We start from the raw sequence: 17,883 nt of genomic DNA on the forward strand, positions 1-17,883 counted from the left end.
GGTAGTATATTTGTGTATGACGTGTAAACAGAGACAGAGAGAGATTTGTGGAGTGGATTTATACAGGTAAGTTTTTTTTATTTAGGCCATTTGATGCTAAATATGTGTTTAGTAATTGTTTTAATTGCCCATATTCCCCAAACTTTCCATATTGTTCCTCTTAACCATCAGATATTTATTGTTTCAATTTTAGTTACGCAGTAAAATCTGTGTAATTAAGCAGTACATGCAGACTGTTATCTAAAACGTTATCATTTTGTTTCCCTCAACAAAGCTGGTATATCAACAAATAGTTATAATAGTCTAGGAAGAGCCGCTTATTCATTTGATCTGTTACATTCTTTTGTATACATTTTCTATATTTACTTTGTACTTTTTTAAAACATATTGAACCGTGTATCGATTCTCTGTCACATGCTGGACCTTTATATCTTTCTGAACTGATACCAGTTGTTCTTGTGTTGTTCTCGGTTGGGTTATTTCTGTGCTGGAGGTATGGAAAGGGAAGAAAAGAGGTCAAGTATTATCTTAAAATAATTACGTTTTTAACGAAACCAGTATGAATGAGAGATAAACTAAACACAATATGATGTTTCCAGTGTAAATCGATCAGTATAAATCTTTATGAAATTACACCTACAATGTACATAAAAAAATATTTCATGACTTCAGCTTTAACATTGTGTAGACTATTTCAACATCAGAGCAGCTCTCTAAAAAAATACTCTAACATTGTTTTGTCATGCTGCAAAAGTGAAATGAAGTGGTGTTGAACAGTGCCTTAGTTTCCAGTAAGGAATAGCTCAATCTTGAATCAAGGTAGGACAGACAATCCTAATGAACTCTAAACTCGAACTTGTTTTAAAACATGTTTTATTTCGTAATTGGGATCAACACCTGTGACATTTGTGTAATTCCTGATTTTCTGGATCTATTTAACAGTATGTGTCCAGGCTTATAAAATATCAGAATCATAACATACCATAAACTCCCAGCAACGCCAAGCTGATAACTTTGCCCGAACTTGTGTTCTTTTATTCATTATAGACATCAAATTCAAAACTCAGGTCATCGTGGCTCATGTATTTATGCCTTATAGTTCCAAGTTCAGTGATTTTTTTAATCTTTATAAATGTATCTTTAAATGTGTTTCAACACTATAATCTGAACAAATATTCCTGTTGCTCAAACAGAGGAGGCACTCGCAGGTCATCAGTTTAATTCCCAGGACAATTTTTGTATATGTAGTGTGTGCAAGTTGCTTTGGATAAAAGCATTTGACAAATGCATAAATGTAGAAATTAGACATAATTGCAATAGCAAGATTGTTTTAAGGGATACTTCACCCAAAAATGAAAATTCCGTCGTCATTTACTTTCCTTCGAGTTGTTCCAAATCTGTATAAATTTCTAAGTCTGATGAACACAGAGAAAGATATTTGGAAGAACGTTTATAACCATTGACCTTGCCCCCCATTGACTACCACAGTAGGAAAAATATACAGTAGAAATCAAAAGAGCCCCAGAACTGTTTGAACAATCTTCAAAATGTCTTCTTTTGTGTTCAACAGAACAACAAAAAAAGATAAAGTAATTGTTCCTACTATGGTAGTCAATGGGGGGCAAAATCTATTTGGTTAAAAGCATTATTACAAATATCTTTTTCTATGTTTATTTGAACAAAGAAATGTAAACAGATTTTGAACAACTCGAAGGCGAGTCAATGAAGACAGAATTGTCTTTTTTGGGTGAAGACTTCCCTTTAAAGCATTCAATCTGTATCATTAATGTGGAATGGATGAGGTGATTTACACCTGTGCTGAAACACAACCGAAGCACATCGACCAAAAGAAAAACAAATCAAATGATGCTCTATTACAGAATGTAGTATATGGTTATTACTTTATTTTTGGCTAGAATGTATGTGTTCTTTGTTATTTCCAAAATGTCTATTTTAAAACCGGACACAATTATGTGTAGATACCATAAATGACCACATGGTGGCAGAAATGTCTTAAAATTCCTACAGTCCCGCTTTAAACGCTTTCACTTTCAACATCACATTTTTGGTAGTCAAGTCGAATCCCAATTTATTTTAATCATTTGAATAATGTGCATCACCACAGCTTCTCTAAAGGAGACGTTGATATCACATGACTGAAAGCATAGTTGATATAGCTCTGAAGTCAGTCAAAACAATCTGCCCTGGAACAAATATATGGGGCTGTAGGATGAAAAAATTGTCCAGGTTTACGTCATTTATGAGGATGCATCCCATCTTTTAGACACGCCACGCTTATTATTCTGGACGAGCTTTTACTTTGCTCTACTAAATTCCTCGCTGGAAAGATTACTGTACTGAGTTTATTTGACTCTTTTGAGTGAAGCGTTTTTTATTTCTTTGTTGATTTTAAGGCCACTCTTAAAACCTGCCAAATAAGGTAATCTTTTACTAAACTTTATTTCGTTTATTTACTTAATAATTAATCATTACAATCATTTACTGTTTTTATATTCGTCATAATTGTTTGTTTTATTACAAAAATATTTATTTAAAACATACAGCCATTTCAAAATCATTTAAGGTTTTTCTGAATTTACTATTACAATATAAATGATTGTTAAATGTAGTGACAACATTTCACCCATACCAAACGATATACCTATTGTGTTTGATTTGCACATCTTTGAAGGAAGCACAAAGGGGTCAAAATAACAAAAACAATTGTCATGTTGTCATGTTTTCACATTTAACTTGTTTACTGCAGAGAAAACAAGTTCGTATTTTTTTATAAAACAATCCAAATGGAAAAAACATCGTTTTCATATGCATCTTTGCATTTTCTCAGTCTTTCACAATTGATGTTGAATGATTTGTCATTTTGTTTCTGTTTCAATTCAACAAACACTAAACTGGAATTTCCACAATGCTGAAATTCTGAGTAAAGGCAAAACTGCACTGCTCTCCTTACTGTGGCTGTATATAAATATAAATGTTGTGAATTAAATGGTCCTGCATATGTATAAAAATAGAATAAACATAAAACCAGAGATAGACTGCTTATACATTGTTTTTTTATCTGTGAATTCCAGATGAAGGTCCATATGAAGAATGTGAAATCGTCTCTGTTGGTTTTGTTCTTTCTACGGTCCTTCTGTGGTAAATTATAAACAATTTCAGGATAAAAACTGCTTAACGTTTTTTAACAAGGTGTCTGTAAATAACTTATTTTTGTGTTAAAGGTGTGTCTTGTGACGGAGTGAAGACAGTGATGGATGACATTCATATAACTAATGTAATACTAAGACTTAGAAACTCTAGACTTAGAAACTCTATTTTACTACTTAGGACTTTGGCCTGAACATTTTTGTTTTTAATAATTCATTTTATGGTTTTCAGATCCCAGATCCCAAAATTTCCAGAGATTTTCCACCATGCAAAGAAGTTTCAAGGACGAAATGTCTTGTTGCGTGTTCGGTGTCAAATATGGCACAAGGTCAGCTCTCGTGGTACAATGGAAGCGTTTCATTATCCAGCTATCCAGTTTCTGAGTTCATCACTAGACTGTATCTAGAGGTGGAATATCCTAATAAAGACAACTACAGCTGTGTGGTGTCCAGTTCAGGCAATACTAAGACTACATATCTCGACATTGCTTCATCCTGTCAGTCATGTCCAGGTGTGTTGATTATGACTGCTTGTTTACTCGGCTGATCTGCTCATTTGCTAAACGTTAAGGTGCTGCTTTATTCTTGTTTGTTTTAGAATATTTGTTTTCCGCTGTCAATGTCTAACAGAATTCAAACGTTTTTGAAACAGAGAGAGCAATAGCCGTGCCAGCGAGTGAAGGGGATTCTGTGATTTTACCAACCAACCTTACTGAAGTGCAGTATGAGGATCACATAATGTGGTTTTATGAAAACATTCTCATTGCTGGACTGTTTGAAAACATATCAGCATGCTATGACTGTGATAAAAGATTTTTTAACAGACTGCAGCTGGACGGTCAGACTGGATGTCTCACCGTCACCAACATCAGTAAAATCAACACTGGAAACATGAAACTACTGATCACTAACGGAACAAATCAAGAATGCCGTAGATTTTATGTTTCTGTTTATGGTGAGTTGCACATATTCTCCTGCCCATTCAGCTTAAAGGAGGAGGACATGGGGAGGAGGAGGGAAACTTGTGACTGACGCTTATATGCTCGTAATGATAATTTGACAGGACTGAATGTTTGGACTCTTCCCTATCAGCTATTGAACAAAAGCCCTATTACAATTTAAGCTTTTTTGATTACAATAAATATTTTATGGCCCACACACATACTGACAACATCAATTATTCTATTTTAACTAAAATTTTGATGTCTTTGAATGATCATGTTATTAATGGCTTTACTCCCTGATGTTTTCAGATCCTTTGCCCACTCCGATCATCACCAAAGACTCAAAACAATGTTCGTCAGCATCAAAATGTGTGTTGTTGTGTTCAGTGTTGAATGTGACGGATGTGACTCTCTCCTGGTACAATGGAAGCAGGTCAATCTCCAGCATCAACGTGTCTGATATCAGAAGCAACTTTTTGTGTCTGGAGGTGGATTATCAGGATACAAACAACTTCAGCTGCGTTGTATACAATATTTTTTCCAACAAAATGACACAGCTCAACATGACTGAATTTTGTAAAGGTATGACAGCGGTTAAGATTACTGTTTATTAACAAAAATTACTGTTTATTAATCTCGTATCTCCATCACATTGAATTTATAATTTATGTTATATACATTATCACATATTTAATCTATCTACTGTATATAACAGTGAGTTAACTATGTGAAATTCGCAACAAATGTCATCATCGTGTACGAAACGTCTATTTCAATTTAGACTAAAATCTGAAGCATTTGACCTTATTTATCCGAAGAAGATAAAACACTTTCTGGTCAAATGTTTGACTGTATGTTGGGAAGATTACCTAAAGGTTTATGGGAATTACACATTTTTGAAGCTGATTTGCTGAGACACATTTAACTTCCTAGTCATGTGGATGTTAAGACTGATGGTGATGTTTTCCGTCCCAACTGTTCTTTGACTGAGATTTGGTTGAAATCAGAAGCAAATCAGTCTAATAACTGTTTTCTGTTTGTTCATTGCAGCACCTTTGAAAATTCCTCTTATCTTTGGTGGTGTTATTCTGCTTATTGTTATTATTAGTGTCGTTGTCTATTGCTGTTGGAGTAGGTTCCGAGGTCAAATGGGCAAGTATCACTTACAGTTAATCGATGTGTTGTTTCAAAGTTATCCGGCTGCCTTAAAAAAATGTTTTGATTATTTCAACGTAAAAATAGTATTTATTAATTATTATTATTATTATTTAAGTTGAAGTAACAAAAAATTTAAGGCAGCTGTTTAACTTAATTTTTTTAAGGTAGAACGACAAACAATTGTAACAGTGATTTTTTTGAACCATTATGACTTCTTTACTTGTTAAGACTTTGTTAAGTAAATGTCCCTTGAACATAATTGTGTCTGTGTATGTGTGTGTTTGACATTTACCAGTAAAGTCTATAGACGACAATGGTAGATGTATTTACAGTAATTGTTTACATCCTGATAGTACATTTTAAGCCATAGAATACTCAAATAAAATTATTTAGATATCAGAAAAATAAAACTGTGTTTGTAACAGGGACGGCCAGACAGGACATCAAAGACTATGTACCTGAGGACATACATCTGTTGGATCAGCCAGCAACATCATCATCACAAGAGAAACTCATCCCCATAAATCCCAATTGCTGAAAATAGTTGCAATGCCTTTATGCTATAAAATCATAACAACGATCAATAGATAAAAGTGCCACTGTAAAAATAATTAAATTGTTCAAAGGTTTGAGAAATCATTGTCACAGATAATGAATAAATATTTACAGTACATTTTGTATTACAATTTACTATTTCTATTTTAAAGTAAATGCATCATTTGCACTCATCGTGTCTGTGCAGATTGAGATATTTCAGTGAAGTTTCATAAGGATTTCTGCAGCACTTCCCATTATGGGCTGCCGGCTATAATCCTATAATTTATTTAAGTCTTTATCCCTGGAGACTACCACTTATTTTTTTATTTTTTATCATTTTTATGTCAAATTTTGTAATATTTGTTTAATTCAATCCATATATTGTTTGTTTTTATTGCAACATCACCTAGTGCTCACATGTGTCCACACCACAGACTGCTGTTGTTTGAGTTACTTTGTAAATCTGTGAATTTGATCTGCAGTGGAAAATGATCTCAGCCACAGCAGCAATAAAAATAAACCAGTGATAAGGCAAATTCTGTAATTGGGCAATAAAACAAAAATACCTAACACCTTATATATTTCAGTGGGATTTATACATGAAAATTTATTGAGTAGGACACAGTAGGAGAAATTCTGCAAGTAAATTCTTATAACGAGTATTTTTTTAGGAGAAACACAGCGTCTTTATGGTGTTTTACTGTCTTTTGTAATCATAAAATACAACAATTAAAATAAATGAAAAGTAATCAACAGAAAAGGAGCCGCGTGTAATTAATTATCAGCATCTAGTGGTGAGGATTCGAATTGCACCCAATGGCACACCTCTCTAACCCCCCCTTTCTACGGGGGCTGACAAAGGATTAAGATGTCGTCATGTTTTCACTTCTTCCCCGAAAGAGATAACACATTTACAAAACACGCTCTGTAGATCAGTTTGACTATTTAGGGCTACTGTAGAAACAACATGTTAACAACATTCCATGCAAGGAATCCCGTGCTGTAGATAGATAAAGCTCATTTTGATTTAAGAAAAGCAATCATCTTTAATTGTTATGACTCTAGACTTGCCCAGATACACAATTATACTATTATTTTAACATTTTTGCAACACACCCGTTACCTGCTTTAAATGTTTTCAGAGCTCAGTGGCACTACAGTTATAAATAACCTTTTTTAAGCCAATTCAAAAAGGCATTTCACATTTTAAAAACATAGTAACTGTGCTTTGTCCAGTTCTGTGGTTGTTCTGTTTATTTTTTTGAAACCCCTAAAATACCTCAATAAAGATAATATTCAGGAAAGTTTTCCTTTCATTAAGAATAATTTACACTGAACAAATATGAACATCAAACATAAATAGGCTAAACAATATAAATTATCAGGTGAACATCTGTCTTTACACAATGCCAAAGGAGGATGTCCGTCTCTCATTCTCTGTTCTTTATTCAGTCTCAGATCGTTCATCTGAAATCACACCATTCAGAAAATACTGGGAAGACAATCGTTCAGTGCTATAGCTGAAGTGAAAGGCAGATTTAGCAACTTAAAATTTCTCTCATAAAAAGCACCTGAAAACAAATCTAGTAACCATTTTTTGTGTTACTGTTAAAAAGTGTGCAGCTCAATTTGTACACTCTATATCATTTTGTTTTTCATCTTATTGTAAATGAGTGTGATGAAGGGCCGAAACACTCAATGAGGCTCAGGTGCACAACTGATGATGTGTAGCATTGATGGGAACCATACAAAGGGCATTATCAGCAGCACCTTACCAAAAGGCATCTTTCACTCAGAATAATGTGAACTCATGAGATGTCTCTCTGAAAAATGGCAAGAGTATGCCTACCCGACGAACCAGTGAAACCTCAGACCTCCCTCCTTTCCTCTATTCACATTTTTGACTGCTTCCCTCTGCATATGTGGGAAATGTCCTATTGTGCAATTCAACTGTGATGAAATAGTAGAGTTATAAAACCTAGTCCTTTTAAGAGAGACTGGTACATTGGCGACAGAAATATTCAGAATTGCTCACCAGAAAGGACTTTAAATGATGTGAAAGCATGTTTTTAAAATTTGTCTATTTTATCATTTAATTTGTTTTTAATGTATTTAATCTGCTAAGGAAAGCTCAGTTTAAGCATGGATTTATTTAATAAAGACAGAAAGAGAGAGTAAGAATAAAAAAACGATAAATCATAAAACATTTGCATATTTGTATTCTCTATTAAAACATCTTGTTTTGTATGAGAACTTTAACGTGTAGAAAAATCTGCTATCTGGCGACATCTGCTGCTCAATAAAGTGTAAATGCAACTCAACAGTTCCAACATGTTTAATACATTTCACAAACCAAATGTTTTTCAGACGTTTGAGTGAATGTTACTGTTCAAATGTACTAATTCACGAATCACTAAATACATTAAAATAAGTTTTTCGTCTTTTGTGTTTAGCAGCAACACGTTTTTGTAGGAAACACATGTGCTGTGATTTTTCTTTCAGTGAGAGCGCTAAGGAAGGACCAAACCATTACATGCAGAGACACGGGGGTGGTCGGTCAATGTGGATTTTTTACTTTTACTGCCAAAAACAAAGAGATTTCATTTTATTATTATATAAATATATATACTGAATGATGATGTTTAATAATTTTATATTAGTTTTTACCTATTTTTGGCCCCTGTCAGTCATGGGCCCTCGGAATTGTCCAATTAATATTGGTCTTGAATGGGAAGTTATTTATGTTGTTGCCTTCTGTATGTTTGTTCCTTAAACAGTAGATTTATACTTATTGTCATAATGCATAGGAGATAGGCTGCAAATCTTTAAACAGTTTAGTATGAATTAACGTGACAACATAGGACTGTCATGACACACTGGAGGATGCGGAGACACAAATGCAGATAATGAAAGATTTATTGAATGTCCAACAAAACAAAACAAAACAAAAAACATTCAGCAGTCAAAACCCAAGTCCAAGTGCATCACTGGCAGAAGAACGAATGTCCGCGGGGAGAGGACTCGACCCAACGTAACTCACTAGAGCACTGCACCCACTCAGGGAGATCTTGACCCACAAAGGGAGAACAAGCTGCGGTGTGAGATCTCGACAGACAATTTTTGACTGTCCAGTAGTTCACCTTCTCCGTACTACATGCAAACTGTGATGCTTAACTCTGACACATGCTAAACTCGTGTTGCAGTCGTTTATGTGTTAAACCAGTGGTTCTCAACTCCAGTCCTCAGCCCCCCCCCTGACAGAATACTTTGGATGTCTCCCTAATGAACACCTGAACAAGTTAATGAGATAATGAAGTGATGATTGAGGCATTAATGATGAACAGGTGATGTTAACAAACACAATCACTAGAATAAAAACCATAATAATGTTGAGATTTCATTAAGTGTGGCTCTTATACTTGGTTTATTATGTTGCATTTTTTGCTAGCTGAAATAGTTTGTTTCTGAAGGATATTTATAAGAGCCAGACAAAAGACAAAATTATTTCGTCCTGGTGTTGGTAATAGCTGTGCAAATGTTGGTTGATTTTTAGTGTGTCACGATATTTGTCAGACTTAAATCCCCCTTATTTGTATCTGTCTTATAACAATTAAAGAAGGTTTCATTCCAACAATTTTGTCATTTGGATGGCTATTTAGAAACACACTATAACAGCTGATATAAAAAATAAATCAAGGGTAAGAGCCCCACTAAAGGAAACATTATTACGGTTTTTGAACTTACTTATGATGTTTTCTTCAGCGATTAACATCACCTGTTCATCATTATTGATCAATCATCATTTCATTGTCTCTTTAACTTGTTCAGGTGTTCAATGGGGAGACATCCAAAGTATTCTGTCAGGGGGGGCCTGAGGACTGGAGTTGATTCAACCCGATTAAAACTATGGTCATTTCACTGAGGTAAGATGATGTTCAACACGACTTTAAAAAAATCAAAACTATAAAAAATGAATAAATCAACCAATATTTATATCTGATTGAGTTCTTTACTAACACAAAAAAGGGAAATACATATACATATTTACAGTAGAATTCACTCATACAAGTTTAAACCTTTTGTTGAAGTGGCAGCAAAAATCAAGCCACTTCTTTTACTGACCCAAGATAAACACAAGTTATTTTAGATTTCAGAAAAAAAGCAATGATAGTTTCATAAACAGAAACAGACAAGAATAAAGTTGAAGTATTTTATTGTTATCTTAGACTTTTGTGAGAGTACAAAAATGAAAAAGGTCGATTAAGTGATTAAACCTACCTGTTCCCTCTTTCCTTCCCCGTTCCCCATATACACAGGAGTTTTTTCCCACCCACATCCTGCTTCTAAAGAAGCAGAGGAGGGCCATCTGTTTTTTTCTGGTAACTGCAAATGACAATACGCGCGATTTACGGTGGACTGTAGGAGAGCTTTACAAATTGCCGGGGAGTGGGCGAAATATGGGAAGAAATAACAAAGACTGGGGAAAGAGAAAGGAGTAAAAGAATGGATTCAACCCCTCGTTCGGGACGACTCAAAAGTTTTAGACCAAGCCTCATCCTCATGTGTTCAAAACGTTTTGACAGGAATGTTTTTTAAACCAGTCCAGTTTATTTAAGTCTTTTCCAACTCACTCATTTGTTTATCAGAGCAGGAGCCACTTTGGCGCTGCACACTAAGATTGTCAATAATTTATCCTGTTTCTGGGTTATAGTTATTTAAAAATGGGATATTCTGCAGTCCCTGCAATAATAAATAAAGAATTTATAAATTCAGAATGATATTTATTTGTGTGTGCAAATTTTAATTATCAGGGGTTTACTGTGTAGCCTATATAATGCACTTGGTACATCAGTAGGATATTTGACATCCCAACAGTTTTCTAATGTTAAATAATGTTAAAAGGTGGTGCAACTCCCCCTTGTGGTCATTGTCCTGAAATACAGGTGAGAGAAAAATAAACTGTACCGTGTTTTGAAAATCTGCTTTCAGTCCACATGAATGTAAATTGACAATCTGTACCCACAGTTTAAAATTCGTTCCCACGGATTGTAAAACCGTGCACACATTTGATTTATTTTTCTCTTAAAAAAAATAAGAGAAGGGTGCTCCGTAGAAAACTTCGCTTGTTTTGGGCTTGTCTTCACAGGCGTGGTTGCTTATTTCTCTCGCGAGATCTGGCAACACTGATCGTGCACCGACAGGGACTACTTGGAGTCATATCTCGAGCGCTGGCCGCGGATCAGTGCATACACTGAAAAGGCATTTTAGCTCAATAGCATCTGGCTGCAGACGAGATGCACTGTCAGACACATGCACTGTCAGCCGCGCATGCGTACTCGTCACATGCACTGTCAGACGCGCATGCGCACTCGTCACATGCACTCTCAGCCGCGCATGCGCACTCGTCACATGCACGCTCTAACGTATTTCACGAAGTGAACTGTAAGATTCTATTAAAATTTTTTAAGGTTACTGCTTTTTAAGAGTACCGTGAATACTGGTGGTTCGGTTCAAGGCCAGGTATTTATTATAATTATAGCTGAAATACATTAATGAGAATCTACACTAATAATGAAAATACATGACTAAATAAAACCTTTCTTTATATAAAAATAATTGTTCTAATATTCATTTGTTTTAAAATTGCAGGTTAGTTTTGTTGTTTGAAATAAAACATAATTTATTATACAAAGAAACGTGAAGCATTTTAGAAATAATACTAGGGAAGTTGTTCATTTTGTAAAAATAAATCTTGAATAAATCGCATCGTGAGCTGAGAGAATCGTTACATCACTATATTTGATAGATTTCAACGTCATATTAAATAATTTTGAGAAACACATTAAAAAATAACTATTTAGTGCAGGTCACCTACAAACTTTCCTGTGAGTTTTCAAGCAACGCTACAAAATTAATTTAGATAACGTTAGTTCTTCAATAAATTACTGTATGAATAACATGTATCGTTAACCAAGTATCATAGATGCGATATATCTACCATTGATTATAAGGATTAAGTTAGGTTTAGAAAACTTTATCTTATATATTGAAACGATACTTTACATCTATCTAATACTGTATGAAATCAATATACTTACAACATTCGTCTGATAATGTTAAAGAACGTTTTCGATTATATTTGTCAAATAATTCATAATAACACTTTTACTTAGACTTAATCTTGTAGGAGAATAAATAAATAAATAAATTGAATATTTAATTTAATTAAATATACTTATAATTGGCCTGTAGGTGCATTTAATTCACACATGTGTCTGACAGTGCGTTTGTTTGAGTGCGCATGCGAGGCTGAGACTGCATGTGTCGGAGTGCGCATGCGCCGCTGACAGTGCATCTGGTCTGAGAGTGCATCTGGTCTGCTGCCAGACCCTCCTCTTTTAGCTTCGTCGATCCACATTTAAAACTGACTCGGGATCGTTTTCAGGAAAACCCCTTTTTTGACACCACCTTCAAATCGAAAGCGTTTGTTGCTGTTCTCGGATTTGTTTTTTACTTGTGTTAATGTTGATTATTGTGTCAATGTCGTTTCTTTTCGTGAAAAAGTTTGACGTTTACATGTTTGCGGACACAGTTTTCGTTTGCCTGTGTTTAATGATTGCGAACGGTAAGTTTTGTTAGCTTCTTAAATGCTATGATATGATGACTGGAAATATTTTCTGCTTTATTAGTTTTAACATTAAAAAACTAATGTTCTTGTTAACAATCCTTTAAGGAAAACTGAAAGATAAAGTTAACACGTTTACATATTTACATCTAGATTTTAAGAATATGAAGTCTTCAATCTTTCTGTCTCATTGTAGCTATTATTTGTATACATCTCTCTGTGTTTCAGGTGTGTTTGGTGTTGATGCAGATGAAGTGAAGTCAGTGTCAGTGATGGAGGGAGATTCTGTCACTCTTCACACTGATCTTACTCACATACAGAGAGACGATCTGATACTGTGGACGTTTGGACCTCAAGAGACTCGTATAGCTGAAATACATGGTTTTGACATCATCTATGGAGATGAATTTGAGACCAGATTTTGGGTGAACAGGTATACTGGATCTCTCACCATATCAAACATCACAATCACAAACTCTGAACTGTATCAACTAAAGATCCGCAGTTACAGAGGAGATTCAGACAAGATATTCAGAGTTGCTGTCAATACTGTCTATGGTGAGTTTACTCAGTACAGTAAATGTCATTTGTTTACTGGTTTCAGTACTTGATGTACAGTAAACAGCATATAGAAATGATTAGACCATTATGTACAGTATTTGTCTTAATTCATGTATATGAAAGCTTAATTAGAGAAGGCTACTGTCACGCTGATATAAAAAAGTATTTTGAAGGTTTTATTTACAATTTTGTTGTTTGGTTTTCCAGATCATCTGCCAGATCCTGTCATCACTAGTTACTGTTCACAGGATCCTCCATTATCATTATCATCTTTTAACTCCAAATGTGTGTTATTGTGTTCAGTGATGAATGTGACACATGTGAGTCTCTCCTGGTACAAAGGAAACAGTTTATTGTCCAGCATCAGTGTATCTGATCTCAACATCAGACTCTCTCTACCTCTGGAGGTGGAATATCACGATACAAACACATACAGATGTGTTATCAACAATCCCATCACAAAACACACACAACAACTAGACATCAATGATGTCTGTCAGCCGTGTTCAAGTGAGAAAGAAATAATTATTAACATGTATTAACTGATTTGTTGCATCTCATGTTGTGTAATAGCTTTGGTTTTTGTGTACTCTGAAAAGGTGACAGAATCATCTTTTGGTAGATTTCTCTCTCTGCCAAAATAATTATATGCTGGCAATCCTAAAAATACCATAAACTGTTTTTAAATGAAATTTAACTTAAAGTTTATACATTACAGAACTCCGGTATATACTGCTGATAGCTGCTGGTTCTGTGGGGCTGCTGCTGATTGTACTTGTTATCACATGCGTGTGTTGCTGCTTCTACAAAAAGAAAAGCAACCAGGCAAACAGGGCAAGTATTTAAATGTAAAAAGTATCCCTTTCTAATAACCTTTAGTTTAGATTCAGAAATTTAGCACACATACAGAACACACAACAGTACACATAAAGAAGTTTACTTTCAGGAGAAATGTAGCTTCAGCGCTAGTTCTGCCAGGAAGACTCAATCCTGTATCACTCATTGCCAATCAACACCCAACCAATCACCTTTCAACATGAAACATAAAAGATCGCCACTTACCCCTTCCTATGTCCGCAGTCGGAGCAACGTGATTCGCCCCTCATCCTCCCCACCACCACCAGGAGGTCCCTGTGAATATAACCCCAATGGTGTTGGCTACGCCCCCGCCTTCCCATCTCAAGGCGGGAAGTAGAGGACTTCTTGGCCCTCTGGATGCGAGCCACGGACAGGGCCTACTCCAAAGAACTGTTACCATCTTATTATATCCATATATATTCTGTCTATCAGCTGTCAAATAAATGTTGTATACTCAACTTTGGCCTCCCAGTCTTTCTGGTAGAACATCTGTCTTCAGATCCATGTGAGAAAACTCATCACTCATCTGTTCTTCCTGTATTCTTTCTTTCTTTTTTTTATTCAGGTTCCAGTCCCTCCATTAGAAACTGAGATGTCATTGATAGGGCAAAGTTGAAGGCAAAGTTCGTCTACCATTCACATCGCATTATCTCATCATGGCCAAAGACCTTCCTTGAATTGAATGTATGCTGAATATTTTGGTGGTCAAGTATTGAGGCTCAGACATCCAATGTTTTCATCAGTGTCCTCATTTATATTACTTATCCCATTTGGGAATATGTGGTGACACATATTGCTTTGTAGGAAGGTTGTGAAATTTGGCAAGTTGATACAAATAAAAAAAACCAACCATAGCAAGACAAATTTGTTTGATATTGAACTTCTCAAATCTCTTCAGTAAATAACAAAACACTAGCAAAGCTAGCAACTGTTTGGACAAACTTTACCTTAAATATAATACAGTATATATGTATTTTGTTAAAATTTTTGTCTGAACACGTGCTGTTGCTTTTAACTTTCCAAGAGGTAATTTTACAAGCAAAAGTTAGTTTGACATATTTATAGGTTTGTTGGATTGAAGTGAAGATTATACAAGTAAGGACCTTAAACCGAGATTTACACTATGCAATACTGCTATTCATTCCATTAGATATGATAATCACAATGGCGTGTTGTTCATTGAAATCAAGCCATGATATAATGACAATAATAAAAATCCTTATAATGAATGAAACCTTAATAATTAATAATAATTAATTAGGTTTATGGTCATGCCGAGATCTGATTACATGTACTGTATATATCACTGACCTATTTTTTATCAACCAATCGTATTATGTAACTAAAATGATGTATCCACATTACAGCAAATTAGCATGTGAATATATTCAGACATGATAAGGATCACATTTATTGCATGAAGAGGGTATCAGAGTTTTATGCATCCACCTGTTGTGTAGTTACAGTAGTTTTGGCCAAAAGTTATGATCTGCTATATTATGGTGTAAGTGATGTTGTTTACGTTTTGTCGACTGAATCTACTTATCATCTCTAATGATGTCCAAAATCCTTTTAAGACACTGTTTTTTATTTTTGTTTTTTATTTTGTTACAAAATATCTATTTGACGTGAATTGTTATGGTTTCATTAAACAAATCCTTCCTTACTCGATCAGTGATGTCATCCTCATGTGACAATAGACAGTAATATATAGTTCTATACATTATATATAATACAGTAAAGAGAAAGAGGGATGGAGTCTTCCTATGTATTATTGTGAAATCTTGTGATGGTAAAGATTGCACTTTAGTTTTGTCTACCTACAGACAAAAAACATTTTTTTATCTTTCTTGTCACTCTTTGTGATAGAGTTATCATATAGGAAAATAGAATAAAATAAGATACAATAGTATTTCATTAACAAACAGTATTTCACAGATTTTTAGGATTAGTAATTATATTAAAAACTTTTCAAGAAGAACTCGGTGTAGCACACGGTGTAGCTTAAAGTCCCTTTGGATAGAAATGTCTAATGCATTAATGTAGTATACTGTCCTTAATCTAGATCAATTCTTGCTATGGAAACAATATTGAGGGGTCAAGTAATACATTTTTATTTAACAGTTATTATGTATTACATGTAAATCATCGCCTACAGAGACCACAGAAGAAATGAAATGTGCTAAAGTTATCAAATCAAGGAATAAATATTTCCATGTTTCAGTACAGATTTTTTAATAATTATTGATCTAAAGCCTTGCTTTTGAGTATGATTCAAGACTAGTACAATAGACATAATGGAGCGCATCACAACAGTGAATTAATAAAGAGGAAAACAGGGCTATAGAAACAGTAATCTTAAATCTAGTTTTACAATATTTAATTTCCGATTACAATACATATATTGTTAAAGGTGAAATCACATGAACCAGTATTTTATTCACAATAGAACATAGATAACATAGCAAATGCTTACAATGAGAAATTTTACACTTTTATCCACCAAATTAGCTCCCTTAATATTTAATGCCTGCTACAGGTCTCAAACAAGTTGGCACGGGCAACAAATGGCAAAAAAGCTGTTTTGAAAAGATTCACCTTGGAGAACATCTAGTGACTAATTAAGTTTATTGATATCAGTTCTGTAACATGATTAACTGTAAAATGGAAGTCTTAGAAAAGCAGAATCTCAGAAGTAAAGATGGGCAGAGCCTCTCTAATCTGTGATAGACTGCGTATAAAGATTGTGGATTACTTTAAAAACAATGTTCCTCAACGATTGGAGAGCCTCTGCGCATCTTTACTTCTGAGAGACTTTGCTTCTCTGAGTGTATGGGGTGCATAAGTACATACGGAAGGGCAGCTTGCATGTTTTGGAAGGCTCTGTGAATGCTGAAAGGTATATAAAGGTATTAGAGCAACATATGCTTCCCTCTAAACGACGTCTATTTTAGGGAAGGCCTTAAATACTTCAGCAGGACAATGGAAAACCACATACTGCAGCAATTACAACAACATTGCTTCGTCGTAGAAGAGTCCGGGAACTGAATTGGCCTGCCTGCAGTCCAGATCTTTCACCTATAGAGAACATTTGGCGCATCTTTAAAGGAAAAATAATCGAGTCGTAGACATGATGATGATGCGTCATTCAAGGGCAAACTACAACTGGATGATCAGTTTGGATCTCTCACCATCACAAACATCAGCATGAATAACTCTTGACCTCACAAACTACTGATCAACAGCAGGATGACGTACAGCAAGAGATCCATTGTTTTGGTCTATGGTATGTTTAGTACAATTTTTACTTGTTTTATTTTGATAAAATACACGAGTGTATATCAGTAATGTACATTTTGACAGTCAAACAGTGATGAGACTCTACATTTGCGTGTTTTACAGATGCCATTTAAGAACAAGATGCCAATGACACTCTTGATGATGGTAATAGAGGTTTTACATCTTGAAGTACATTTTAAACCGCTGTATTTGTCGAATTACATGTGATTTTGGATGTTTAAAGAAATTGTATGTCCAACAGCAGACCCTGGAGAGAATAGCCAGGACAACAGACAAGAAGAGACAAGTCTGATAGCTCAAACAAAATCATCATCACAGGACTAAACGCCCATTGCTGCCAATTCACGAGCCTGCTGAAAAAACAAAAAACGCACAGAAATTCAAATGAATTTAATGTTTACATTATGTCCTTCTGGAATAAGAGGAAAGAAACACTACAAAGGAGTTTTAGATGATATAACGTGTACGTGTTTTCACCACTGGCACTACTCACTGGATGGGATAAATGCAGAGGTTACAACAAAAAGTTTTCTAATGGATGTTAGTTTGTATTTTATTTGCGTTTTTTTCCAGCGCTGAATACGTAAAAACTACACGATGTCTGTATTTAAATATGTAAAAAAAATCATGTGTCCTGTATAGTTTGACGTGTTTCGCATCATTAACGATTGTAATATGGACCATCAGAACTCTTCTCTTCCCCTCATGTTAAAAATGTAGATCTATTTGATGC

The 17,883-nt window shown here is 34.7% G+C and overlaps 2 protein-coding genes across 2 annotated transcripts; both read left to right on the forward strand.

Moving 5' to 3' along the window:
- Window positions 1–51: 51 nt before the first annotated feature.
- On the forward strand, window positions 52–5,807 carry LOC130430643 (uncharacterized). Its single transcript, XM_056759800.1, has 8 exons — window positions 52–66; window positions 3,093–3,159; window positions 3,243–3,295; window positions 3,400–3,679; window positions 3,820–4,122; window positions 4,421–4,693; window positions 5,162–5,242; window positions 5,695–5,807. Exons 2-8 carry the CDS (start codon window positions 3,093–3,095, stop codon window positions 5,805–5,807), a joined length of 1,170 nt encoding a protein of 389 aa, XP_056615778.1. The 5' UTR covers window positions 52–66.
- A 6,366-nt stretch (window positions 5,808–12,173) lies between these two features.
- Window positions 12,174–15,521, forward strand: LOC130430100 (natural killer cell receptor 2B4-like). Its single transcript, XM_056759051.1, has 5 exons — window positions 12,174–12,431; window positions 12,660–12,989; window positions 13,200–13,502; window positions 13,711–13,826; window positions 14,073–15,521. Exons 1-5 carry the CDS (start codon window positions 12,329–12,331, stop codon window positions 14,127–14,129), a joined length of 909 nt encoding a protein of 302 aa, XP_056615029.1. The 5' UTR covers window positions 12,174–12,328; the 3' UTR covers window positions 14,130–15,521.
- Window positions 15,522–17,883: the final 2,362 nt, after the last annotated feature.

Source organism: Triplophysa dalaica, chromosome 10 (genome assembly GCF_015846415.1).
Source record: "Triplophysa dalaica isolate WHDGS20190420 chromosome 10, ASM1584641v1, whole genome shotgun sequence".
In the NCBI taxonomy this organism is placed as follows: Eukaryota; Metazoa; Chordata; class Actinopteri; order Cypriniformes; family Nemacheilidae; genus Triplophysa; species Triplophysa dalaica.